The sequence below is a fragment of the Pipra filicauda genome, unplaced genomic scaffold, assembly GCF_003945595.2.
Source record: "Pipra filicauda isolate LSUMZ 115617 unplaced genomic scaffold, ASM394559v2 scaffold239_size1682155_pilon, whole genome shotgun sequence".
Lineage (NCBI taxonomy): Eukaryota > Metazoa > Chordata > Aves > Passeriformes > Pipridae > Pipra > Pipra filicauda.
The window spans coordinates 1,608,291-1,636,051 of record NW_024104353.1 but is presented as its reverse complement, the minus strand read 5'-3'; the positions used below and the strand labels follow the sequence as shown (position 1 = coordinate 1,636,051).

At 40.2% G+C, this 27,761-nt stretch overlaps 1 protein-coding gene across 1 annotated transcript; it reads left to right on the top strand.

The window, feature by feature from the left end:
• Nucleotides 1-35: 35 nt before the first annotated feature.
• Nucleotides 36-27,043, top strand: TBC1D8B (TBC1 domain family member 8B). Its single transcript, XM_039381739.1, has 22 exons — nt 36-226; nt 6,173-6,283; nt 9,091-9,140; nt 9,173-9,241; nt 9,852-10,077; nt 10,484-10,724; nt 12,185-12,392; nt 13,767-13,934; nt 14,419-14,568; nt 15,718-15,868; nt 17,188-17,402; nt 17,855-17,972; nt 18,676-18,961; nt 19,623-19,752; nt 22,129-22,227; nt 23,342-23,410; nt 23,605-23,845; nt 24,473-24,538; nt 24,654-24,737; nt 25,581-25,637; nt 25,938-26,035; nt 26,367-27,043. The coding sequence occupies exons 1-22, from the start codon at nt 97-99 to the stop codon at nt 26,775-26,777; spliced, it is 3,378 nt and encodes a 1,125-aa protein (XP_039237673.1). The 5' UTR covers nt 36-96; the 3' UTR covers nt 26,778-27,043.
• The last annotated feature ends 718 nt before the right edge of the window (nt 27,044-27,761 follow it).

Here is a 27,761-nt window from a genome sequence, read left to right as displayed (position 1 = left end):
CCCCCACAGCCCCCCCCGGTCTCCCCTGCCTGGCACCGCAGCTGCGAGCGCGGAGCGGGGCCGGGGCCGGGGCGAAGCGCCGTGAGGGGCTGCGCGATGTGGCTGAAGCCCGAGGAGGTGCTGCTGAAAAATGCCCTCAAGCTGTGGGTGCAGGAGCGCTCCAACCGGTACTTCGTGCTGCAGAGGCGGCGGGGCTACGGCGAGGAGGGCGGAGGCGGGCTGGCAGGTACTGCCAGGGGCAGGGGCAGGGGCAGGGCTGGGGCGGGAGGAGGGCGGTCTGCCGGCCCCGGGACCCCCGGCCAGCGGGGCAGGGAAGGCGCCCGTCCGAGTTCGAGAGCCCTGGAGCTTCATGGGTTTCTCCCGGGGCTCTTCTGTCCCTCCTTTCGGCCCCAGGTGCAGCAGAGCCCGGCGGGGACGGGCACCGGGCGGGGACGGGGCTCCGAGCGCAGCCCGGCGCCGCTCCACGGGCAGCTCGGTGGAAGGGGACACGGCTGGAGAAGGACGGATGGGGCTTGCTTTGGCAAAATCCTCATTTCCAAAGCCCTTTTCCTCTGTGCATCTGGGGCTGCTTGAGATGAGCTCCTGCTCAGGCATTTCTGGTCTCTTATTTTAAAAGCACGTATGTGATTTGATGGAGCTTGTCGGGAGGGGTGGGTCAGGAAAGTGACAGGGCATTGGCCACTGTATAATAAACTATTCCCTGAGAACTTCGCGGTATGGAGCCGAGTTTCTAATTCTTGTCTGTTTGTATCATTCGGCACTGCAGGGGCCCCAGCTACCGCTGAGACCTCGATGGTGGTGGTGGTGGTGGCTATTCTGACTAGAACCGACTCCTTCATAGTCTGGTGGTGTCTGTCATTGACCCCGTCAAGGAGAAAAGAGCTGCAGGGAATCAGCCCAAAATTGTTCCGTGGTGGGATGTGGTTCTCGAGTGTTTTGCATGTCTCAGGGCTCTCTCTAATTGTGTCATTCTAAAGCAAGCTATGTTAAACATGAGCCATGTTGTCCTGTGGAAACATTTATCAGTTCTGCTGGATGAAACCACAAAGTCCAAACTTCTGGCTGATGACATGCAGATGTAGAAATGGCCCTCACAGCTGGAGGTGGTACATTCTTCACCGGCATCTGAACCACTGGCAGGGCACATGGAAAGTGTGAAAAGAAAGCATCCCAAACCCTCAGGTTGTCTTCTTGGCGTATTATAGATAGATAGCTAATGTCAGGCTTTGGCTTAGAACCAAGGATGATATACTTCAGGCTTGGGAGTCTTGTGAGGATCAGGCTTGATGGCCTCTTCTCTGCCTTGATATATTTGGAAGCCAAGGAAATGGATTTGGTATGAAGGTTGTCTTTTTGTGTGATAAAATTCATTTAAGGACTGTGATTGAAATGCAACAATGAAAACTGGAAATAGTTGTTCATCTGAAAACCTCTTCATAGGCTCACAGCTGGCAGACAGCTGGCCTTCCTGATGCCCTTCGGGTTTTGATGAAGGTGAGGCTTCTATCACTGCTCTCCTATCCTTGATGGCTCTTCACAGTGTGGGAAAACAATTGGATGGGGTAGTTGCTGTACTAAGCTTTTTTTTTTAGTTGACATTGCATGTTTTATTTCTCTGGCTTTTCTTATAGACTCTCGATAGATTTCATCTGAGCGAGTTAAGTTTTTCACTGGACAGAAACAAAAAGAGTGAGGTGTTCTTAAGATTAACAGGACAGTTGGATAAAAATGCAGTTACATTTGTGTTTGCAGGTTTTGAAATATTCAAACTTGCTAGATATAAGCCAGCATGATTTGCTATGCCTAAGTTTGTGTTGCTGTGTGTCACTCAAGAAAATTAGAGCTTCCTTTAGGAAAAAGAAAAGCACAGCTGTTGTCTAAGGAAGTCATCACAGATGTACCAGTAAAATCTTGCTGTCCTGAAGAGCATTTTGCAGCTGGTGAGACAAGGCTGGAGGTGACTGGCAGCACTGAGGGACTGGGGGATTATGAGTGAAGGAGGCAGGCAGCAGCACAAGACCCGGTCGGTTGTGAGGGAAGAGAGGGGCAATGCCTCAGGACAGGAATGGGGAGAAGGATGGGCAGTGCTACAAGGTTTGAATAGCAGTAACAGGGACTGATTGAGGAGGCAGCAGCAAAAGATTTGCAAAAATGCAGGGGTGCACTTAGTTAGACGGGCTTTAAGGAAGGGAGATTTGAGTTTTGAGGAAGCAGCCAGTACCTGGAGAAAGATACAGACCAAGGAGCAAAAGATAAATGACAGCATTCCCTGAAGGAAGGCAGGGAATTCTGGTGCAGCCCTAGGTGTAGAATGAAGGCTGCAGTTGGATTTGTTTGGTTGACCCCTTTTACTGACAGTTACAGCAGGGCTAGTTTGTAATCTGTAGGTGATACAGGGAGCTGTCCTGGCCTGTGTGCACACCCAGCACAGTGCTGAGTTGGCTCCTGTGGGTAACACTGAATAGTAACACCTTGTACTGGTTGTGCTCAGCCTTGGCTCTCTTCCTGCAGATGTGCACCTGCTTAACTTTACATTTCATTCTCTTTCCATTTTAGACCTCCCCTAAGGATACAGGTGCTGTAACCTGTCTGACTGGTTCTCCACTGGATAATTATCATGTGATGGACTGTCCCAAAGTGTGGCTGTGTGTCTGGCAGTGCAACTGTGTGACCGTGCCCTCTGGTTGTTCTGCCTTCTGCAGAGCCACTCTGGGAGAGGTGCTCAGGTTTTCCAGAGTGTGTGGATAAGAATATAGTCATGAATGCATGTGCTGTAACCAAAGTCTAGTGAGATTAAGCATGCTGGTCACAAAGCTCTTGCTTTGCTTCTAGTTTAGGCAGGATCTTGATTAGGAGATGGGTGTTTCAGGAGTAGTGATGTGAATGAGCATTTGGTGTCATAAAATTGCAGTCTTTCACTGAAATGTGAGCAAACAAATTGTTTTCTGCTTCCACAGTTTTGTTTTGCCTCTTTCTGCTTGAGAAAGATAAGTAAAATGCAACTGTGAGAGTAGAAAAACTTAAAAGCGATATATATCATTGGAACTAGTCTTCCCTGCTTGTCGTATGTGCTGTGCTTAGAAAGGTAGGGAAAACCCTTGACTTTTACTGTAATTAATTACTGACCTCAAAGGCACTGTTAAGAGTTAGAGGAGAGACCCAGCCTGTGCTAACTTTGCTTCAGAAGAACAGTGCTCTTTTAAAAAAAAGAAGCATGTTTGCTTCTGATTCTTCATCAGGAAAAGAAAACTGATATTAGTGTTTGCATTACACTACTCCCACAAAGGATAGGAAGGAATCAAATTGCTGTAAATAAAGCAGACCCTTAGCAATAAAAAAGCTGTAACTGATGCTATTTCAGGAGAAAAAAAATCTTTGAGATTGTGGGTTGAAAAGGACCCAAAACTCTGCCAATATTAGTACTCTCTGGATGTACTTGGTGAAATAAATATTGAAGAACAAAGTGGTGTTGCTTCCAAATGGCAAAATGCTGGGCAGTTATTGATGTGTAACATACTGACTTTATTGCCCTAACTTGGTACCTTTGAGAGCAAAATTCATTGCTGATATGTTTTTGGGGCATGTCCCTGAGCTAATGTTGGTATTTTGCTGACCAAGGCTTTTATAAACTCTTGTGAAGAACACATCCATATTTCAAACCTATTCTGAATTCCCTCTTTTTTTTTTCTAGGGTATTTTACCCCATTTACTGAAGTATCTAAGATATTTCCTGGTAGTTTTACTCAGGCAGCTATGAAACTGAAAATGTTTTCTAAAAGCAGAGCACTTTCTCCATAAATATACGTCACCTTCTGTAGGTACAGCTGAATTCATTCCCTGAGCAAGGCAGGAGGATGATTTAGGTGGAATCCCCAGGAGAGACTGTGGGGTCTCATGTTGAGCAGAGATGAAAGTAGGTGACCCTCTGTAGGTTGTCCCTAAAATTGGTTCCCTTTGGGAAATAACAATCTAACAGTGCTTTCTGAGTATCACCCAAGAACTTGAGGGTACAGAAACCCTGACTGATAATAAAGTATTCCAAACATTGGCAGCTCATGGAGCATTTTCAGGACTAGGATAGGAAGGTGAGTGATCCTCTGCTTATTCCTCACAGCTGTGCCAGTGGCCATAGTCATGGAATTAGTTTGTACTAATGGAATTGTACTGTACTAAGGGTGTGTTGATCGGCTTAAGCACAAACCTGATGTCCAAGATGCCATTCCTGGACACAGCAGCACTGACTGGTGGGACTGCTGAAGTGACCTGGTACAGTTTAGTGTGTGTAAAATCTAATGTTCTTCCAAGCAGGTGGAAGCTGTGATGGCATTTTGAGGAGTGCTGCTTTCTAGTGTGCTGTGGTAACCCTTGGCTCAAGCCGAGTTGCATTAGCCTTATAAATGCTCAATAATGTCCTTGCACTGTATATTATAACAGAAAATGTTATTAGGAGAATTGTGAATGAAATCATGCTGAAGCAAAGCCAACTTTGAGATCAGCTCAGTGTCATGACTCATTCAGTAAGCCAAAGCTCTTTAAACAGACATATAAGTGTTGTTACTTATTCAATGTCTTTCTTCCGTCAGGAACTACAAAATAATTTTACTTTCCAACAGCAACTTTCAATCTATGAATTGAAGAAAGACCAGAGAGTGTTTTTGTTTGATGTAAAGTACTGGTCTGTTTTGGTTTGTTGTTGGTTTTGTTTCTTTGTTTGGGTTTGTGTGTGTGTTTTTCATATTTATTTACTTCCATGTTTTTGAAGAGAAGCAAAAGAATTCTGGAACTTGAATAGTCACAGTAAGATAGTCCCACAGGCTCTATGCTGAAGGTATATCCTTAGGAAATGCACGCTCTGAGGATGAGTGTCTAGACGTCTCAATTTTGCCATATTTTGCTTTCTTGTATTCTTTTACAGTTGCTATTTTTCAGAATTCGAGAGGGGGTTAATGGAAAGAAAGTGGAACACAAAGTGCAAGAAGCCAACCTAAAATTTCTGAAATAACTTTTCAGGGATGCATTTGAAATTGTCTAAATCTAGTGCTTCTATAGTATATTAAAAACCAGAATCAAAAGGTCATTTTCCATTAAACAGGGAAGAGTATTTAAAGATTTAAAGGTGCTGTAAGGGATATATTAACTTTGCATGCCAGCTCTCTCCCCAAATAACACTTTTTGGGAATACCTTGCATCCGTGATCTCAGCAGGTTTGTGGAACAGACTTTACAGCATCTCTGGGTAGTTGTATCTTGCTTTTTTGGGTAATGTCATCTCTTGTTTTGCTGTTCTTTGGTAGGAGAATAAGAGCCTTGTGTGCTTGCTTCAGTAACTTTGCTTGTTGAACTTTCTGATTCTGTGGCCATGCCAGAAGGATGCAAACATAGGAAATACAGGAAAGAAGCATAAGATCCTGTTGCATGTATTTTTGTTTGTGTTGTAACAAGATAAGGTTTTATTGTGCATCAGGAACCAAAAGCTTGTGTTTTTTCTTCAGTATGGATTTTTCTTTTAGAATTCCCTGATTCTTAGATTTTAAAGGAACTGTTAAGATATCTGGGCTAATATTTTTATTACTGTGCAGCGCGAGAGAATGATTTGCTGGGCAATGTAAAATACACACTAATTTTCCCAGGAAACATTTTACTCCCAGTTCTGGAGAGATGAAGTTATCTCCTTAATGAAATTAGTATATTTTGTTCTGTATTCTGTTTAATGGAAGCTAATTCAATACTTAGTGGCAGGGAGGTGACATAGCCAATTACGGTCTTCCAAGGGCTCTTTCCTGTGACTGGAAAACAGAACAACAGTCAATGACTAATTAAGAGATTGTTCAATTACTGCTTGTGCTCACTGAAGGCTGGGAGCTGCTGCCCTGTTACGTTTCCAGTTGTCCCCTGGTTTCCCACACTGCATGGCTGTCGCTTCCATGGGGGTCATATCAAAAAACTTCACCCTCATTGTGTGTCTGTAATGGCTTTTACTGGATCTGAACATGATCACCTCCCAGAGAAGTTCCTCTGGGAGTATTTTGTGCTCAATTGTGCTTTGTGTTTTCTCAGAGTTCAATAGTCCTCACTTGGGCAGCATTCCTGTTCCTTAAGAAATGAGACAGAGGGGAGCGTACGTTTCCAAACTTCAGTTTCACTGTGCTGTGTACATTTCCTTGAACCAACAGGTCTTCTCGTGGGAACATTAGATGCAGTGTTGGACTCCACATCAAAAGTGGCCCCGTTTCGCATCCTGCACCAGACTCCAGACTCTCAGGTCTACTGGTCCATCGCGTGCGGTACGTCCTGGGCTTATACAGGGAAAAAAGAGGGTGCAAAGCATGGGGTCCATTTTTTGGATTAATCCTCTTTTATCATTATTCATTCTCATCACCTCTAATTGGTTTAAAATCATTTGTGAACCTGAGATTGACAGCAGTGGTTCCAGTTGTTCGGAATAGGTCTCTGGGCTCTTCCTATTACACCTTCTGATCTCCTACCTTCTCCAGGGGTTCATCAGGTACCAAGGCCTTTGGGTGCTCACAGAGTGACAGAGGCACAATCTTTTCTTCTGTAAGGTGCAGGTATAACTTGACACAGTTCAGGATGGACTCCTAAGGGTCAACTTATCCCGAAGTGTGCTGTAGGTAGGAATAACAGTAGCTGCTTATCCTAATACTTTTATCTGGTTTGTCTTTGCATGTTAAAACAAGCCAGGTTCCCAGTCATGGTCAGAGCTGAATTATTCCTCATATCTGTTGCTCTCATAGTATAAAAGGTTCTCTCTCTTTCTCGTGTTGCATTATTAATCAGTAGGAATGGAAAAGTAAATTAACCTTAAGGGTAGAGTATGTGTTTTGTTGTTGTTGTTGTTGTTTGTTGTTGTTTTGTTTGTTTGTTTGTTTTTTGTTTGGTTTTGTTTTTTAGTTTTTTTTTTTAGTTTTTTATTTTCACTTTAAGTTTTGTAGCTTCTCCTGAAAATGAAGTCTTAATTGCTTTATGCAGGCTACTTAACTACTGGGTGTCCAAAGAGGCCTCCATCCCCAAAGCTGAGAGGAGCCTGTTATTCTTTGCATACATCATTGTTTTTTCTTCTGAGGCATGGTCTTGTCTTCATGTTGAAATCAATTAATATTATCATCTGGTTTAATGCTAAAGAGTCATTGTTGTGGAATTAATCTATTTCTTAGTTTTTTTGAAAACTCTGAATGCATCTGTAGTACAGGGAAAGAGAACCATGTATTTTAGTTAATTTTCCTTGCTTTGATGTGTTTTAATTAATAGTGTTCTTTAAGGAAGCAAGACTCCATCTAGACTTCGCTGGGCTCTCAGCCTTCCTTTTAGTTGCCTGTGGCAAAAGATGAGCTTTTCAGGAAATCTGCCATTTTGCAAACACACGTGCATGAGTAATTGCCCTGGGAACTGTTACACTGTTTTTACATTGGATTTTGCAGTTCTCTCTTTATTAGGAATCTGCAGTGCGTCACCTTAAATGAAAACTTGTGCCTCTTGCTGTCTTCTCTATGCAGTTAGCTGTTTTGAAAATACAGATTTGTTCTTGTAGCTTTAATTTAATGTAATTCGTTGCATGTCACTTGAAAAGGGCAGCCTTATAAAGTGGATGGAATTTGAACAGTCTGTGAATTGGCAGTAAATACATTTCAGGACCACTTCTGACATCATCAGAACTGGTGGTGACAGGCTATTGAAAAGGTACTTTGACACATCTGTTGGAAGTATACCCTGGGGAATCCTACTGCCATCAGGTCAGCCCTTGAGAAAATACAAAGGATAGTCTTCATTTTAGGACTAAATTTATATAAATTCTGTGCTGCACAAGCATACTTTACACCAAAAGGCTACATGTCTAATTGTACTTTTTATTAGAAAACAGATTGTTTGTTCCATGAAGAAATTGATGGGATGACACTTTGTTCTTGCTTTATATGTGAAGGGTCTGAAACAGTGCTCCTAAACCATTTAAACAATTTTTAAACAGTTTCATCTTTACTATTTCCCCTCTGTGCTTCTGATTTACACTGTGACTCAAATAATTGGTCTACATGTGTAGTCTGAGAAAAAGAATTACTTTTGCTCTTTAATTGCTGTGTTAATTACTCTTGATATAATTTTTTAAGTGTTGTTGCAAATCTACCCAGTGTAATACAGTCTGACTATTTAACTGTATTTAGAGCAATTTCTGTTCATTCCCAACGCCACTTTAATTAATTCTGTGGAGTTTTTAATTAGCCCTTAAAAAGTAAGCTGAGAAAAAAGCAATTGTTAAAGGTGTGTTCTTGCTTGGGGGTATTGGAAGTATGTAATTACACTGACTGATTTGATTTGTGAGCATTCTTCTGGAGGATGGAGCTGCCAATTAATTTATATTCTAGAATACCTTTATTCAAACCTATATGAATTCTATCTCTCTCTTTCCCTCTCCCTGTCCCCCAGCATGTGTTGAGGAGTCACCTGTCTTTAAAGCACTAACTCAGTAGTGAATTTGCTGGAACTCTACTATTTCACTCATGTCATCTCAATCTTTGCTGCCTCCTGGTGATGTTTGCTTTATGTCCTCATGTATTAGAAGGGGTTTTGCACAGCAGGTCCCAGTCTTGGGAGTTCTGCTCTGGAAGCTGTTATGGGCCAGTGATCAAAGAGCTGAGGATATCAAAGGCCTAGATTTCATTTTCTTCTGAGCCTCATGTGTTTGGTCTCACATTTCCCACATTCTAGACTATTAGACTGGGAGTGTTGTGGCGATGCTGAGTCTGTGCTGGGGAGGAAGGAACTGTCAGTCCAAGTCAGGCTTTAGCACCGAGCCCACACAATGCTGACAAAGCTGTGATGCTTCTGGATCTAAAGGCCAGAAATAGAGCTGCATAAAGGGCTTGAAAGATAAAAACACAGCATTGCACATGTTTAATGTACACTGGGTACCTTTGCAGTGTACACAAGAGGTAACAAGAAATTTGAGACTTATGATTTGGACTTGTGTAACTAGAGTATTCTGCAAATCAGGAATTTGCTAAGTATTCTCTTGATTAATACTTTTAGTGAAAGTCTCTTTTGATTTTAAGCAATACCAACTTTCTCTTTTAATCAGGATCCAGCAGAGAAGAAATAACAGAACACTGGGAGTGGTTAGAACACAATGTTATGAAGACTTTATCTGTATTTGATTCAATGTTATGAAGACTTTATCTGTATTTGATTCAAATGAAGATATTACGAGCTTTGTCCAGGGAAAGATAAGAGTAAGTAACAGGCACACGACTAAGCTAAATATTTTTTTCCTCTAACAATACATGAATAATATGTCCTCTGTAGAATATCCAAGTACAGTATTGTAATGCTGCCTAATTCTGGTTGAATAGTATGTGACTTAACTTTAACACACTCCATTGTTTGTTTTTCTCTGCCCTACGAGGTTGTTTGACATAAACTTCTCTTGGTAAATGATCAATGGCCTTAGATAGTGGTCTAAAACTGTTGATAAATTATTTCATCATAATTTTAACAGTGCCTGGGAAGCGTATGGTCTCTTTTTGTGAAAGTGCAACAGTTTACTCTATATATGCTAAATATTTAACCCAGAAACTCTTGGGATTAAGTGAGGAAAATATGTTTCTTTCAGAAGAGGAGACCCGGGAATGTGTGTCTTGCCTTAGTTGTGTGGGAAGCTTGGTGGATGAGTTTGAAATAGCACATTTAATTTGTGACCCGTGTTTTGATCCTCAGACTATTCTTCCTGTTCTGAAACTTACTCTCCTCTTCAGAGAATGCTGTGCTGTGTGTAGGCAGGTGCATATATGACACCCACTCACATGGATGCATATATAAACTAACAGGATTTTTTTGTTTTAGGGTTTGATTGCTGAAGAGGGAAAAAGTTCTTTTGTAAAAGAAGATGATCCTGAGAAGTTTCGTGAAGGTCTTATGAAGTTTGAGAAGTGTTTTGGATTGCCAGAGCAGGAGAAGTTGATAACCTATTACTCGTGCAGTTACTGGAAGGGCAGAGTGCCCTGTCAAGGATGGCTTTATCTGAGTACCAACTTCCTTAGCTTTTACTCATTTTTGCTTGGAGCAGAAGGTAAATTAGTCTGGATGCTAAGCCTAGGCCCTTCGTGCTTTACTACTGTCTTTCAGATTAAGAAGAATTTTTCCCAAGGGAGCTATTTTGCCATGTGAGCAGATGTCAACACAGGAGAGAAAAAACTGCCAGCATAACATAATTTATGGAAATTAATACATTTGTGTAACTTACTACACAATATCCATTAGTTTGCTTCCTCCATACAAACTTCAGAAAAAAGACAGACAGTTGCAGTTGACTGTAGCTAAAAGCTGTCCATCATCTTTAGTTCATGTGCATTATCATTTAACTATGTTGCTTAATTATAATTCATTAGTGCTGCTGACTATGGCTTTGCTTTTTTTAATACAAGGGTAGTAGCTACTGAGAAGTGACTCACATCTCCTTATATTTGTATTTTCAGTAAAACTTATTATCTCCTGGGATGAGATATCAAGACTTGAGAAGACTTCCAATGTGATTCTTACAGAGAGCATTCATGTATGCTCCCGTGGGGAAGATCATTATTTTTCCATGTTTTTGCACATCAGCGAAACATTCCTTCTTATGGAGCAGCTGGCAAACTATGCTGTTAGGAGACTTTTTGACAAAGAAACATTTGAGAATGATCTAGTCCTTCATGACCCTCTGCAAATCACCAAGAGGTAATGTATTACATAGAGTTTATCTGCTCAGGGCCCAGTACTTGTTTAGGCGAAGGGGAAGAGAATCCTTGTCTCCAGGAGATCTGTAAATGTCAGCAAAGGTGATGTTCTCTTAACCAAATGTCTCATTAAAGTGTAGGACGAAAGCCATGTGAGGCATTGTAATTTATTGTTACTTTGCAGGATCCAAAGTCTATATGAAGACAGGAGGTGATCAAACCTTCAGAGCTGTTCTTCCAACTATAATGTTTATAGTAGTTTGAATTTTGAAAAGGAGTTCTTGCAGCGTTTAGGATTAGAAAATTCAAAATGGAGCTGTGCTGTCTCCAGAGAGACCTGATGAGGAAGGATAAGGTGGAGAAGAAATCATTTAATAAACGCGTAAATGATAACTGCATGGCTTTTCTGCCCCTGGAGGTGGGTGATAAAACTGATGAGTTGCAGATGGATTCATGGCTTTCCTTATTTGCAACAGCATTTTGGGCTGTAGGAAACCCATGAATGTAAGTAACCTGGTGGTCAGGGTCCTTCCTTCTCAGGAAAGGTGTGTAATTATTCCTTGTAGTAGTTTTATGGTTTCTTTTCAGTTCTGGCTTCTGTTGAAGAACATACTGCCTTTCCTCAAAGAGCTGTTCAAATTCTCACTCAGATGTTCTGGTTTTGATCTGTAGACCACAGCTATTTACTGTAAAAAGTAACTAGGAAGAGGAAGTCTATTGTTAGGTGATTTTAAGTCACATAAAGGGACTAAATTGGAAAATGGAAGGGGACACTGTTCGAAAATGTTACCTATCTACAAATTAGAAATTATGATAAAGCATTTTTCTAAGAAATGTTTCTACTTAAAGCTGCATGCACCCATGACTTAAGAAAAAAAAAGCTATTTTGTTTTATAGTACACAAATAATAAAGCCTGGTTTAGGTTATATTTCCTGGGTAATTGATCCCTACGTTTGGTAGCAGTGCTGGAGAGGGATGTTGCTCTACAACCAAAACATTGTTTCTGGCTGCAGTTATCTGTAGAGAATTAGGATATGGCAGATGTTTACAACATGTGCTGCATTTCTACCTAATTAACCCTCTGTCAAGCCAAAACTTGTTTTAAAGAGATTACTCTGATGTGTGGAGAGACAGAGCAGATTAGCCTGTTAGTATCTTTTTCTGCACTACCTATAGGCCCTGATTCAGCACAGTGCTTTACTGTGGAAGGACATGATTGAATTTATTCCTGTTCAGTGACGTATTTAAGTATTTTGTTAAGTGGCTGTACAGGTCGGTGGGGTCCAACCCTTTTTTGCCTCTTTAAGCAAAACATTGAACCCTCCAGACTGACCCCATGGATTATGGGAAAGCATGATGTTTTACTATCTTTTCCCAAGATATTTTCGACTTTTGTATTTGTAAAGGCGTTTAAAACTCATTCAATTTTTCTTGTCTCATTTTGTTTTGTTTTAATCCAGAGGCCTAGAGAGCCGTGCCCACAGTGAGCAGTTTACTGCATACTTCAGGCTACCTAAAGAAGAGACCTTGAAGGAAGTTCATGAGTGCTTCTTATGGGTTCCTTTCATTCATTACAATACTCATGGAAAAATGTGCATTTCAGAAAACTACATCTGCTTTGCTAGCCAGGATGGCAGCCTGTGCAGTGTAATCATTCCACTAAGAGAGGTACTGTGAACTGCAAGTCTGCCAGTTACACCAGCAGTTTTGCTGGGTACAGAATCCAAACTTTTTAATACTTCAGAAAAAAAAATTGCTTAGTTCTTGAAGTTGAGTTAATGAGAGATAAATTAATTCTTGAGATAAAAAGTAAAAAATTGTAGAGGATAGAGGATCTTGAAGATTAATAATCACTCTACTGTGTTTCTTGGCTCAATAGTGCAATTCTTTTTGCAGCAGTTGAGCAGTGCTGTCTCTTCAAAAGTCAGTAGGAAAATCCAGTTGTCAAGTGAGCAAGTAGCAATGCCATTACAGCTGATAGTCTCACCAGACTGAGTAAGGACCATATAGTAAAGGACGCAGCATTGGTATTTCTGTAGAGTACTATAGCAGACTGCAGAATGACTTGGGAGAAAAAAACCCAAACAACTCTCCATCACTGTCTTGACTTCATGTGGTCTGGGGCACTGGCCCATTTCAGTCTTCCACTGTTAAAAGCTTTTCATCAACATCCAGATTACAATAGCCTACAAATTGCTCTGTAATTGCTTTACATGCTCCGTGTACACACTGCCTGACATAAGACACCTGAAATAGAGGGTAAACTGTACTAATATCAGCAACACTTCATGTTTCCCACCTAGATAAAGCAATTTTTTTGATTATCTGTAAATAGTCCTGCAAACAATAAAGACTTTCATAAGCTGTGAAAAACAAGAAGAGGGTGCTTTAAAGGAGCTGACTCTAAATTTATTCTTGTGGACTGTCAGTCCCTCACTGTTCTACAGTACTGCAGAGTTACCTCATTTCAGTGTTTTTCCATTCTTTAACAATGTGAATGCATCAGCGATGCCAGTCAGCCTAGATCTTCATGATTGTCATACTTGTACTTGCGTGATTAAAGTGTATTAACTGCTCTAATCTTTGACTGTTCCATCATGGCAATTAAAGTCAGCTCCTGCTGTCATGTGTTATGACAGCTGTCTTTGACAGGGTATTCCCGGTGGAAATTCAGTCTTGTAAAACTCGTTTCATTTGATTACTTGCAAAAGTCATGTTTTGTCTGCTTTTGGAGGGTAAAAAAAAGGCAACAGCTTCAGCAGGTATAAGGAGACAAGATTTTCAAACTGAGAACTCGCAACTGGGAAAACCTTTTTGAAGAGTTCTGGTACTCTGTCAAAAATCTATTGCATAATTCTTAGTACCTTGTGCTAAAATAGCTCCAGGCCACTAACCTTTCAACTTGTAACTTGTGTTACTAATCTGTTTGTGTGGTGCTTCATACCTACTGTTTCATTTACATGTGTATTTTTAATAAGTTTGCTCTTTTAGAAGTAAGCTGGTAAAATATCTTGCCTAATTTATGTGTCCTTGGTTCCGTAGGTCACAGGGGTGGATAAGGCAGATCCAGCCAGCAGAGGAGTCAGCATCAGTACCAAAGGAAAAACAGCTTTTCGTTTCACAGAGCTTAGAGATTTCGAACAGCTTGTGGCAAAGCTCAGAATGAAATGCAATGCAACTTCAAGTCCACAGCACATCATAACTACAGAGGTAACTGCTCTGCTAATTCTAATTTCTTAAAACCTCTTTCTAGGAATCAGGTGGTGTGGTCTTACTAAGAGTTTATGTATCATTGTCAGTGCTTTGCTGTGTAATGCAATATTCTTATAGTTAAGCCTGACTCTAGACACAAGATAGTACAGTGTCCACTGTACCTCTAGATTTCAAGTTGTCTAAATTTTTTTAATTTTCTCTTTTGAAAAAACATGTTCCCATCTCTTGCCTTCAGACCATTTACATTAAAACAAAATTCCACTAGTGTGATGTAAAATTACGTGTAGCTCTGTCAGTTTTTGTTGGCCTCTTATTTGACTGAGGAAGTTGAAGAATGATTGTAAGGTTGTTTCTAGATATAAAGAAGTCTGTATGTGTGGTTTCAGGCATGAAAAATAAGAAACCAATGACAACACATCCCTAAGAAGCATTATTTATTATATTTGCAGTATGTAACTACCACTGTTAAATTCTTTTCAAGGTTGCAGCTGGTTCTGCCTCTGATCATACGAAGGATTTTGACGCAGGACCATCAAAGATGGGTCAGAGAGATAACAGCAAAACAGTCGGTACAGAAGCCTTAATGACTGTCTACCATCCTCAGGATGCTGAGAATCTTGACTCTAAAATGGTAAGGGATAAAATGGCCAACAGCTTGGGGAATCTAATTGCAAAGGACTGAGGTTTATCAAAATGTATTCCAGCAAGGCTGCTGATTTCCTCTGGGGCTTTGCCAGTCTTCTTTCATCTTCATTTTCTGTATTTGGAGTCCACAGGGTGCTTCTTCATGGCTCCATTCAATTTTCTGCTCATCTTGTGTAGTAATGATGTGCCTTATCTTCATGGAGCTAATTTCTCCTGCTCTTCCACCCCTCAGGGAAGAGTTGGCTGTTTGTTTTATGATAGTGAGCATGTTTCATTTCTATCTGAATTGTCAAGATACAAAGTCACTACAAACTCTTTGGGAGCAAGGAGGATGTTATAAGAAATTGACTGAATTTCTTCCTTGCTTGATTCTTTTGCACTGCTGTCTAACAAAGTTATGCTCTGGAGAATGTTTATTTAATTGTTTTTGCTGTAGGACATCCAATTTTTGCTTCTCCATAGTGTATGCAAGAAGACAGATTTTATTTGAAAATAAGTCTTTCAGCAGAACTGGGTAAACTAAGATATGAAATTTTTTTATATTAAAAATATCAGAAAACAAATGTCCTGTCCTTTGGGCAGGACAAAAGAGAATCTAGATTTTAAAATCCAGTTTTTATGGTATTTTGAGCAAAATTGGACAAAATCTACTTTTCCTTTTGGCAACTTTAATTGTTTTAACAATGTTAAATCTTAGTGCTACATGCACAGAAATGTTCACCTTCTCTCAGCCCTGGAGCCTCACGTGAGCTGGAGCACCTTATCAACAGTTGCTTTACTTCAGAGAAATGTTTGTTTGACCTTACTGTGCTGTGGCACTTGTTGGTTTGTGTCAGGTGAGATACTGGATTAGATTTACCTTTTGTCCGATCTGGTGTAGACTTCCTTGTAATCATATACTTTAAAGAATAGTAGGTCATGTAGGAGATTGCATTTTATGCCAAACTTGTGCTATGCATAGGCTGGATTTTGCTCTGATTTGCTTCAACATTCATTTCACACATCAATACAGATGCTAACACTGTAATTTCCAGTTTATATAAATATAACTGGGAGCAAAATTTACTTTTTTTCTCTGAAACCTGAGGAGAATCTACCAGTATATTTAATGCTTGTTGTCTTCTGCTTTTCACAGTTGAAAGAAAAAATGAAGGAACAGTCATGGAACATCCTCTTTGCCGAGCGAGGACATGGTGTCAGTATGTTTCGAACAAAGAAGACTCGAGATCTGGTTGTAAGAGGGATCCCAGAGGCCTTAAGAGGAGAGCTCTGGCTGCTCTTCTCAGGTATTGCATAACAAGTCTAATTGACTCTTTTTGGAACTGTACTGTATGGATGTTCTAGTTACTGACAATAGTCTAGTTATTGACTTCTAGTCTAACAAAAAGTGCTCTTACCTCTGGCATTTTGTCCAAATCTTTCTGAAGAAAGACATTTCAAAATCATGGACAAGAATTTGCTTATTTTACAACAAACTCCATTGAAACATCATAATAGTAATACGTGCTGTTCCAGGGGACAGTCAGTTTCAGCAAAGCCTCTTTACTTGCTAAAAAGAAAAGCATGTTTGTGGGACTGTGTTGTTTTGGTTTAAGCTTTCGGAGATGATAGTGTTACCAGACACACAGAAAATGTTTTCCTGGCAGAGAATTTGGCTGCAGTTACAAGCAGCTGTTTGCTTACATGCTTTTGCTTGGTTTAAAGAGTGAACTATACAGGAATTGTGGATTGTCTTACACATATGAGATCTCTTCTCCAAGCTCTGAGTGTGCTTTTGTCACCTCCTTTTGTAGAACACACCTGTGTCAGAGCACATAACTTGAGGAAATAGAGGCCCAGGGAATTAAGACCCTGCTCTGCAGCACTTCTGTTCCTGTTCATTGAAACACTCAGAAAAGCAGCAGCCACTGGCTTGGTCAGGGTCACACAGGAAGCCTGTGTCAGATTCAGAAAACAAGCTGAAGATTTGGAGGAGCCACCCAGGACCTTATCTGCTAGCTGTGCTCACTGTGTTCCTGGGCAGAGCTTTCTCCTCTTCTAGAGGATCTGTTTATTGTAACAAATGCATTTTATCCTCCTCATTCAACCTACTGTATGGTTGTTCCTTTTGAGCATGTGTGAACATGGATCTATCTTTGCCAGTGTTCTTTGAGGATTACACAGGCATTTATACTCCTCTTACCAACCCAATATCTCTGTCTTAGGAGGTGCTGACATAATTAGATAAATATTAGTCTTTTGCCTGGTTTTCCCAATCTGTTCTCAGCTCTACAAATGAAAAGGTATTGTGTTCCTCAGAATAGTTGGGCAAAATTGTAGGTGAAAGGAAGCCCCCTCCCCAAACAAACAAAAAAGTAAGTCAAAATCAACTTTATAATGGGAAGTGACTTAGATTTCCTCCAAGCCTTATTTTATTTAGCTTTTCTGTTTTCATTTCAGAGTAATTCCATTAATTTCAATAGGATTACTCTAATACATTACTACAGTAATATCTGGAGATTCATGAGGTAACTCAACAGCCACCAGAAGTTTTTCTATAAATTGCAGACAATCACACAGTTACTTTACTATTGTCCTCTAATATCATGCAACACTGTTTTGGCAGGTGCTGTAAATGACATGGCATCCAACCCTGGTTATTACACTGAGTTGGTGGAAAAGTCCTTAGGAACGTGCACTTTGGCTACTGATGAAATTGAACGGGACTTGCGTCGCTCCTTACCCGAGCATCCTGCTTTTCAAAGTGACACGGGAATTTCTGCACTCAGGAGAGTTCTTACAGCTTATGCATACAGGAATCCTCAAATTGGATATTGTCAGGTACAGCAGTTTTGAGAGTCTTAGTGTTGGTTGTCTAAGTATTAGCTCATGATGGCAGTATAGTAGAACTGCATAAAATCAGTCATAGAAATGTGTGATGGTTTCTTGCTCAATGGTTCACATACTTTGCTTATTTCATCTTACTGTGTAACAAGAGTTTTTACTTGTACTTGAATTTGTTGATAAATGCTGTCATGGCCACTTCATGTATGTGTTTGTGTTCTAACTAGCCATTTAGCATTTAAAAATATTTTTACGTAGTTCAAGTACTATGTTCTGTTTTTAATAATATAGAAGTAAAAGTCTTATACTGGATATGGCTGTAGGTTATCCCAGCACTCTAAAAACGTGCTGCAAAGTGCTTTCAGAAATATAAATTCTGACTAATGATAACAGTTGTGTTTTAGCCATCTTTCCTTGTAAATGTTTCCTTTCCTGTTTAAATGTTACAGGCAATGAATATTCTGACATCAGTGCTTCTACTGTATGCTAAAGAGGAGGAAGCCTTCTGGCTTTTGGTTGCTGTGTGTGAAAGGATGCTCCCTGATTACTTCAATCGTCGAATCATTGGTAACATCCGTCTGTCTTTTTATCTATCTAGAATTGAATGTAAATGAATTTGTAAGGACAAATGTAAGGAATGAGATAAAGACTGACCAGTGGAGAGAAACTGTTGAATTTGGTTCAGTATTGTGGAATAGAAAATGGAGGTTACAGAGAACATCCCATGGCTCCTCCTTAAATAAGAGTGGATGTGATTTTCAGATATTGTCATTACTCTAGGCATAACTACTCAGGAAGTAGTCAATTAGACTATTATACTGTTCTTCTGGAATTATAACTGCAATTCATACTATTTATTTTAAACTCAGCCAGCTTAAATAAAGGAAAAAGAGTTACTCCAGGTCCAGACTTAGCCTTTGATCTCCTATGCAGTTCTTACAGGTGTGCATGTTGGAAGCACGTTGGATGTGAAGTTTCTCTCTCATTGCAGAGAGGGTGTACTGGCTGTCAGGAGAGTCACTGGAAGCAGCCATGCACTCACCGAAGTGCTGACACCCTTTAAGGATGCAGCAAGGCTCTGGACCATGCATGGAGTGCACAGCTTCCAGCTGAGGGAAGGGAGCCAATGATTCTGTGCTGCTGGGCCCGTGTGTGCTTTTATAACAGAACTGCGTTAGGACAGGGCCTTTATTTCTGGCTGGTGCTCTGAGAAAAGTGTGCTTCTCTGTATTAAGATTTGGGTGGTGGTTTTGTTATCCTTTCCCTGCAGGTGCCTTGGTAGATCAGGCAGTGTTTGAGGAGCTCATCAGGGTTCACCTGCCTCAGTTGACAGACCACATGACGGACATGACTTTTTTCTCCTCGGTCTCTCTCTCCTGGTTCCTTACCCTTTTTATCAGTGTGTTGCCTATTGAAAGTGCAGTCAATGTGGTGGACTGTTTCTTCTATGATGGAATAAAGGCAATCTTGCAGCTGGGCCTCGCAGTGCTGGAATACAACATGGAGAAGTTGCTCACTTGTAAGGATGATGCAGAAGCAGTCACCGTTCTCAACAGGTATCAGTGTAACTGTTATTCTTTTGAGCTGGTAGCAGCTGCTGTAAATGTGAGGCTTTTAAATGTTACACGTTTGTCTGGGATTTACAGAATCATTGAGAAAGATGTAATTTTTGTTATAAAAGACCATGCAGCCTGGTGTTTATTGTATATTCTAGCCTCCCTGATGGATCTGTTTAGGCTGGTGATGCAGGTCTGCTAAGCAGGCGCAGATCAGGCATGTCTTTGGCTTATGCATCTGGGGGAATTAAGATTGCCTCGTTCATGGTTCAGGACAAGCTTTTTTTCTCTCTCCCAGTCATATAGTATAACCCTGCTAGATGGATTAGAGAACTAGGGGAATGCCAAGTGGAAGGGACTTTGGCAAGAGTCTAGTTTAACTTCCCAGCAACCAGAAACGGTTGCTGCTCACATTAGATCACATCAGCCAATACATGACTAATGTATTGACTAAAACCTCCCAAGGCTGGAACCTTCTCTGGGTGGGCAGTTCCCACATTCGTGTACCTTTGTTACTATTACAGCACATTTTTACTACTGATTCTCATATTCTTTGCTATTTCCCATTCTCTGTACACTTTTTCTTCAGTAGATGCCAATGCTGTTGTTATCTGGTGATAAACTGGTTCCTGCTGATTTCTCATGTGTTTGCTTTGTGCAGATTTTTTGACAGTGTCACTAACAAAGACAGTCCTTTGCCTCCAGCTGTGCAGCAAGGCTCCAACCTCAGCGATACAAAGAGTGACCACCCCAAAGTGGACATCACTGATTTGATTCGAGAGTCAAATGAAGTATGTGTTCTTGTGGGTATGTTTTTGCATCCCATGCAGTGTTTGTTTCATGGGCAACTTTAAAAATACTGTAGCTGCATTGTATAAACTAGGGTAGAAAATCTACCTAGATTGGCTCTGTATTTTGTTCAACCTCACTGAAAACCTTATAGGTTATGGAACAGGTTTGGTTTTGTGTTGTTTTGGGGGTTTAACTGCTTGGAATGTGCTTTCTAGTCTGTACTTTTTAGTCTCCTCCTGAATCTAAGAGTTCCCTATATTCATCAGAGGTCATGTATTACCATCCCTCATTGACATTATTAGTATATACATTGGTGTATTATTGGTATATACAAATACCTTTGTATTTACTAATTTGAGACTGCACATTGCAGTCAGTGGTAATATTTGACATAACGATGTGTACAGGAAACTGTGTACTTGGGTAGTTTATTGTATGGGTTAGGTGACCATTTAGAAATGTATTGGGTGAAGAAGAGCATTTATGCTCTTTTAGCACTTTCTTTCAATTTGCAAGTTTGGTTTCTGCAATGTTAAACTTTGGAGCTCTTAACTGGGGAGGAAATACATCTAGCTTCTCCAATTTTTCCCAGATTTTCGCGAGGCATTTTTTCCATTGGTGTGATTTCTGTCAGTGTTAATGTGTTTGTAGATAGGTTTCTGCTCAGCCCAGAGCTTCTGCTCAGAAGTGAAAGGAAACCGAGATAAAAGATTTGTTCACATTTTTTTTTCCTATTAACTGGTTTCTTTTATCTGTATAATAATTTTTCTATTCTGATTCTCATTGATATGTGTCTAGTAAAAGATCCACAGTTCATTTCTTTTGAAAAAATGTCCTGACTTTGACTCACAAAAGATTAACTAACTGTAATTTGTGTAATTTAGAAATTGTCTTTTTTGATTTTTTACTGAGAAGAAGGCATTGCTTTTAATGGGGTGAACAATGTCAAGAATCAGAAATTCAATTTCACTTGAACTGTCTTTAGCATTGGGCTAATCATATAAAAGTCTGTTCTGCTATCAGTATTGTTATACTGGAAAATCATGTATGGGAAACGCTTTAAGATTCTTGAAAGAAAAGCTGAAAGCTATTCTGGGTCTTTCTTGTCATGGTGAGTTCTCAAAGTGAGGATGAATACTTGCAGATTGGAGACCAGAGATGGTAACTAATGAAGTGCTGTGTAGTGCATTCAGAAGTGGAAGCTGAAGCTTTCACAGACCTGGCATCATGACTGACAGACGAAGCAAAAGAAACTGCTTTTCTTCTTCCCCTGCCTTTGCAGGCAGGGAACTGCACCAAAGCAATAATTTGGTATGGCTTTTGAACAGTTTTGGGCAGAACTTTGAACCTGAATCTCCCAGTTCCAAGTTGGCAGCCCTGTTCTTAGGCCCATATCCCTGTTTCTCTCTCATAACCCCTTTTTCAGATGCAAATTTTTATCTTCAGTTGAAACTAGGTTTCTTCAGTGCTGGTAAGTGCCACAACCCCGTGTTTGAGAACTGCTGATACAAAGTGAGAGACAATTTCCTTCTTCCCATTTTGACCAGACAGTTAATTTCAACACAGTTCTGGTCTGGTGAAGGGTGTTATTTTCATATCACTATGTAAATAAAATAAATTTCAAAATGGGAAGATTGCTGCAATGGAGAGTTGTCATTCTGCAGATAGGTCTAGTTACAAGTTATGAAGAAGTGAACAGAGATATTCTTTGTGATACTGTTGCTTTGTATGGGTGTTCACAAGATAAATGAGATTATGTGAAAGTCTTGAGAAAGAATGTTGGCCGGGTTTGATTTATTGGTTTCTGTTTAGATTTTAATTGTTTAATAATTTGTTGCATGATTTCTCTGAGAATTTGTTTTTAGTTTTTGCCTACCATCCCACTTTTTCTTAAAGGTAAATGTATTTATTCTACTCTAGTGCTCAGACTTCAGAAATTCCAGAGGCAGCCAGGAATAGTTCAGAAATTACTTAACTTATTTCTAAATTTCACTAGAGTGAACTTCAAACCCTGACAACATGCACGTCTTAGACTTTGCTGCCCTGCAAGTATTAGTCACCATGTGATAGCAGAGTTGGGTATAGAACCAACACACAGTAAAATCCCTTCCTTTGTCTTCCCACACATTGAACTACTCCAGTTTCTTTTTTCTCCTGTTTCTCCATCACTGTTTGAAACAGCTTTTAAACACTTTTAAAATTTACACTGGTTAGGGGGAAGCTTAGTGCTCTAATAAATTATTTGTTTCTCGGAGTTTCTGAGATCTTCCTTTGTGTCCATACCTGTGTTGTACTTAGATGCAAGAAAGGCAAAAACATCTGCCTAGATATGTCTAGCAACAGCTGATTGCATGGAATGGTGCTTTTCTTCTTAGAGATATGGTGATATTCGCTATGAGGATGTTGAGAGCATGCGCTGCAGGAACAGGCTTTATGTGATCCAGACCTTGGAAGCTACGACCAAGCAGAATGTGGTGAGTGACTTGCAAGAGCTTAACCTTTCCCTTTTGGAAAGTTCTGAAAAGAGCTACATTTTCCAGGGCCAAATATATAAGTTTGCACGCTGAAGCCCCTCCTGTCTGCAGGGTGTCCGTTAACTGAGGTTTGGCCTGTGATGTTTTCAGTCTCTGAGCCACAGTGTGACCTTCTGGTCTCATTGCAAGTGACACCATCCCTGACCACTTCTAAAGGCTGGAGTATCTCTCACTTTGTGTGGGTTGGAACAGTCTGACCGATATTTGTATCTGCTGTTGTTAAATTGTAAATGCATTTCTCTTAGAGGCATAGAGCACTGTACAGTAAAACAATTATTCACCTGCATTTTTACTTTGAGAAAGCAGCACCGAAGAGGTCACTGTACTACATTCAACTTCTTGTCTGTGATGTGTGTGGATGTCTGGCATTGTGGCAGCTTTTCATCTGCCTGTATCATCTTTTTAGTTCAGGCTGCTGAATGAAGGTGGAGGTTGTGAGGTGCTTCCTTTGTTTGCCTGTTCTCTTCAGTGGCTTGTTTCCAAGAACTGATGATCATACGAGTCTGTTCAACCACCAGTGCTTCTTTCTGTAGTAAATGTGGCTTGTAGCAACTGATACTAAATGCTGGTGGTTATGATAAGATGGTAACTGTTGTATTTCATTTTACAAAACATACGTATTGTGCAGATGAAAGCTGCTCTTGTAGCAGCCTTGTTTTAAAAACCGTGAACAATTTTTTTTTACTTGGCTTTAAAAAGGAGGATTCAGCTTCACTGTTGAGAGCTGAGCATGCATTTGCCCATTTAAAGGAAGCTGTATATCATTATAAAAAATTGAGGTTTTATCTCCTGGGTTTCATAGTGTAGGCTCCATGTATGCAAGTAATGTGGCTAGTTTTCTAACTTCAAGCTTTTTTTTTTTTTTGAGAAATTATTTCTGTAATTTTCTGATTGCTTTTAAAAAGAAGTGCAGTTCTTACTTCTAATTGTGACATGCCCAAACCTGGAATGTGCACAGTGTCTTTTAATATAATGTTAAGTCTCCCGTAATTTTATTCTATGGTCTTATTCCAAAGAGAGAAGAGTCTTTAATTTTTTCTTAATTTTGTTTCAGCTACGTGTTGTGTCTCAAGAAGTAAGATTCAGTCCTAGTGATCTTGAAGAGCTTTATGAATTGTTCAAGGTAATGTGCTGTTTTCCTCACTTACCAAATAGCCATCTTAATGGTAGACTGTGAAATGATTTTAATAAATTGAGGTAAAAGATTCAACATATGTTTTACATGCCAGCTTTAAATCTAATTACATAAATTCTCACATCTTTCATCCAGAGAGACTTGTTGTTTCAGAAAACTAATATTTTGTCTTTCCTTTGCAGAAGGAGCACTTTCTTTCCTGTTACTGGAGCGTAAACAGTCCTGTCTTGCAACATCATGATGCCAGTCTGCCATACCTTGAGCAGTATCGGATTGATTGCCAGCAGTTCAGGGTTCTCTGTCATCTCCTGAGCCCCTGGTCACACTGTGCAAACAGAGACTCACTTGCACTGTGGACGTTCAGACTAATGGATGAGAGCTCCGATTGCCTTATAAACTTCAAACAGTTTGCCTGTGTCCTTGGTACGAGAACAACTCGTGTATTGGCACATTTGCAGGGGAGCTCTGTCTTGGGAGTAGTCCTGGGCTGTATCATCTTCCACACACTGTTTTTATCATGTGACAGAATAATCCCAATCGAGAATAAATTTAAATACAGCTTTGCCGTCCAGAATCTGAAAATTAGGCAATGGTGTGATCTCATTGCTCAGCTTGTTTGCTTGATGATAAATGTTTCCTCATACTAAGTCATCTCATACACAGATCGTGCAAGATGACCAATGCCTCATATCTCTGGGAAACTGAAAGTTTTCTTGACACATTGTTCTGTTCTGATCATTCTTTTCAAAGTGGTATTGTTCAGGAAACAGAAATATGAGGGAAATGCTGAGAAGACATTAGTGCTATGTTTCTTTGGTGCTGTGGTTTTATTTTAGTAAGTCATAGACATTATTAGTGTCCTTTCCTCAGTGTAGGCAAACCCCAGGCTCAGCACAGGTGATACAGCTTTCCTTAGGTTTCATCTCCAATTATACTCCCTGTAAGGTAGGGCACACGTCCAGTTCCAACCTCCCTGGGTTGCATTTGTTTAGGTTAAGAGAGTGTTTTAAAGTTTGGTCCAGTTGAACACTGTCCTCTTTCTTCTAACAGATACCATGTATAATGGAAGCTTCACTGACAAACTCAAGCTTCTTTTTAAGTTGCACATCCCTCCAGGTAAGTGAGGGGCAGTGGCATTTGGGGAGAGCTATTTCTGGCCTTTGTTGTCTTTATCACTGCTTTGATAATGCTTGGGAGCCCCAAACCTACTTTATTCAATTATTTATTGCAGCTTTTACTGAAATAGAATCTCTAAGCCCTTCCAAAGGGGATGATCTTTCAAAAGATGAACTGATTCACTTCAGCCAACTCAATGGTAAGCTCCAGAGTGTGAGGCTTTGCCTGCAGAATATTAGAAGGAATCTGTTAATTATCTCATGAAAAATGGGGAGCTCCCTTCTGAAAACTGCTAAATCCAGTAAATATCACTGTTAACAGAATCCTCTGCAAAGTTCTTCTGTAGTAGTTACAGTTTAATAAAGAATTTGTGGGTAGCTTGTCTGATGGTTGAATTTAAAGGCTGTGAGTGTTCATATGGAAATAGGGAAGTGTATTTGGTCAGTATTTTTCAGCATAGTAAGCAGCATTCACTTTTGCATCCCAGGCATAAAAGGATAATATTTTTCCTCCTCAAGAAATAAAATACCTAAATCCATAATTATTTTGAGACACATAAGCAAGTGTTTCCAACTCCTTTGCTTTCATTTTAAAGCAAGTGAGCTGAAAAAGGTTTTGTGGGGTCTAAGTTTATGGAATTAATAAAATACTGTTTCAAATACTTTGTTTGGAAAGCTCTGTGATTTTACTTCTTTGGAAGTCAGATGCTTTCTGGTTTTTGAAATCTACCCACAGTACCTTATCTGTAATATACAGGTACTGTTCTTATCACTGTTCAAGTTGTGCACCATGAACATTATTTGTTTAGTATAACTGATGGCAGTTTCTTTTGTGATCTCCTACCTCACAGTGGCTTCTGTTTTTATTGAAAGCATACAAATCTTACCATGTAGTTTCTTCTTGACCTAATCTGCGCTGAGAACACAGGGGCTGTTGAGGGTCTTGCTCCTTAAGGAAGGAATTTTTGATAAAGGAAATGAACCATTGGTCCTCTTTTCTCAAATAAATACCTCTTTCTTCTTTTTCTTCTCCTCAACTGTAGTTTCATCCGTTGGGGATAGTCTTGGAAGTGATTCTTTGAAGAGCAGCCCAGAAAAAGGTAAAGAATTCTGGTGACACATTTGGTAACTGTATCTTTTGGGGGAGTAGAGCCAGGAAAGTGTGTGGTGAGAAAGTACATTAAGTAGCATTGTCCTTAGTGTACTGCTAACATTCTATACACTTTTATGTCCTATGGGTGAGAGGGTAGTGGAAACTCTGATCCTGTTTAGTCCTTGGCCTTACCACTCTGTTGAGAAGGAATGACACTGAGGGTACCAGTTCCTTTTGCTCATCATGCCTCATGGGAAGCTCTTGTTCTTTTTTGTTCACTTTTTTTTTTTTCCCTTTTGTCAAATAGCGAAGGGGAAGGTTGATATTCAGGCATATCTGAAGCAATGGCAAGATGAACTTCTTAAAAAAGAAGAAAACATTAAGGATTTGCCAAGAATGAATCAGGTAAACTATCTGTCTGAGTCTTATTTAAGTCTGGTTTTGACTTGAAAGTTTATCCTTTAAGTCCTGTTACAATAGTTCTAAAGGATTTGTAGGATCCCTTAAATTTCAGACCTTCACATTAATCATCAGACTATGTGTTTGTAAAACTGCTGTAGCTTATGAAGAGAGGGACTTTGAGACCCAGGCAGGTTTATCAGGGCTGGTCCGTGCCCGTGCTGTCACTACAGCAGCCACTGGCAGCAGCAGGCACTGGGCTGATTGCACAGTCTGTAGTCAGACAGGACGGTTGTGTTGTTGTTCTCTGAATAGTCTCCTCTGTATCTCTTTGTAGTCTCAGTTCATCCAGTTCTCAAAAACTCTGTACAATCTGTTCCATGGGGATCCTGAGGAGGAGCTGTTATATCGGGCTATCGCGGTGGTTACCAGCCTCCTGCTGAAAATGGAAGAAGTTGGGAGAAGGCTGCAGAGTCCTGCATCACCAGTCCCAAGTCCAGTTCACATTACAGAGGTGCCTGCTGAAATCCCCAGGGAAGGGCAGGAGGAAAGCAGCTCTGAGCAGACTGAAGGCAGTAGAGCACAGAGTTTGAGAGGGAACCATGAATGGTCTTTTGCCTTTGAACAGATTCTGGCATCCTTATTAAATGAGCCGGCCTTTGTGAGATTTTTTGAAAAACCTCATGACATAAAAGTTAAAATAGAGAGTGCTAAAAATTTACAACTTAAAGCAAGAACCAGAGTGTAATTTTCTTTACCTTTGACTCTGAATTAACCACAAAGCGCTTACAAATGAAGGTTGCAACTAAGGAAATCAAGTCTGGTGTTTACATAGAGAAAGACATTTGCAGAGTTAGCTTTAAATATCAGATTACTGGTATGTAATGTAAATAAAAATAGTTTGAAGCACAATCACTTTCTTGCATTATTCATAAGTTTCACTCCAAAAAAAAAAAGGACTGGATAATAAACTGTCTTTACCATGTTAGTAAAATATGCAACGTTGCTTGGAAATACTGGGTGTGACCTGTTGCAAACCTATCTGAATGACTGCTGTTACAGTGTGTTCATTTCTACTTCCAGGTTAATTTCTATTACTATGATAAGAGGAACGACTTCCTGCCGTTTTCACTTAAAAGGAGTATCAACAGCTTAGAGGTTGTCATCCACATTAGTTTAATTAGTTATTTCCAAACTTGCATGTCGACTGGGGTCAAAGCAGGGTGAAGGCTAAAAATAGAGGGTGTGGTAGGCACAAAAGCATGAGATTAGAGAAGGAAGTGCCCTGCTCTCAATTCCTCTGCTTTGATGATACCCACGGCCTGGACTCTTGCAGATTCCAGCCCCTTGTCAGCAGTTTTCAGACTGCATTCTCCCAGCCCACGTCTGTTTTTGCAATAAACAACTGGTTTCCTGCCTTTCTAGCTCAGCTTAGAGCTCTCTTTCCCATTTTCATACCAATCCTCCTACAATGCAGGTGAAAAGGATGGAAGCTTATTTGGTCATCCAGGCTGCACATGGATGCAGAAGCTAATATTGATTGTTGAAATCAAGGGAAAGCAGTGGCTAAATCTGTCTGACCACATGGTGGTGGTTGTCCTTTATCTGGCAAGAGGAGCTTCTTAGGAGCATATTGATGAAATATAGAGTTTTGCTGGTGTTTGCAAAGACCAAGCACAGACCATCTTTAGCTGAATGCTGAAGGGACAGATTGCAATTGCTCCTTTGCCTA

Coding starts and splice junctions, on each gene's coding strand:
- TBC1D8B (XM_039381739.1), top strand. CDS start 97: ATGTGGCTGAAGCCCGAGGAGGTGCTGCTGAAAAATGCCCTCAAGCTG. Junction 227..6,172: donor GGGCGGAGGCGGGCTGGCAG/GTACTGCCAGGG, acceptor TTGAACCAACAG/GTCTTCTCGTGGGAACATTA. Junction 25,638..25,937: donor GAAGAGCAGCCCAGAAAAAG/GTAAAGAATTCT, acceptor TTTGTCAAATAG/CGAAGGGGAAGGTTGATATT.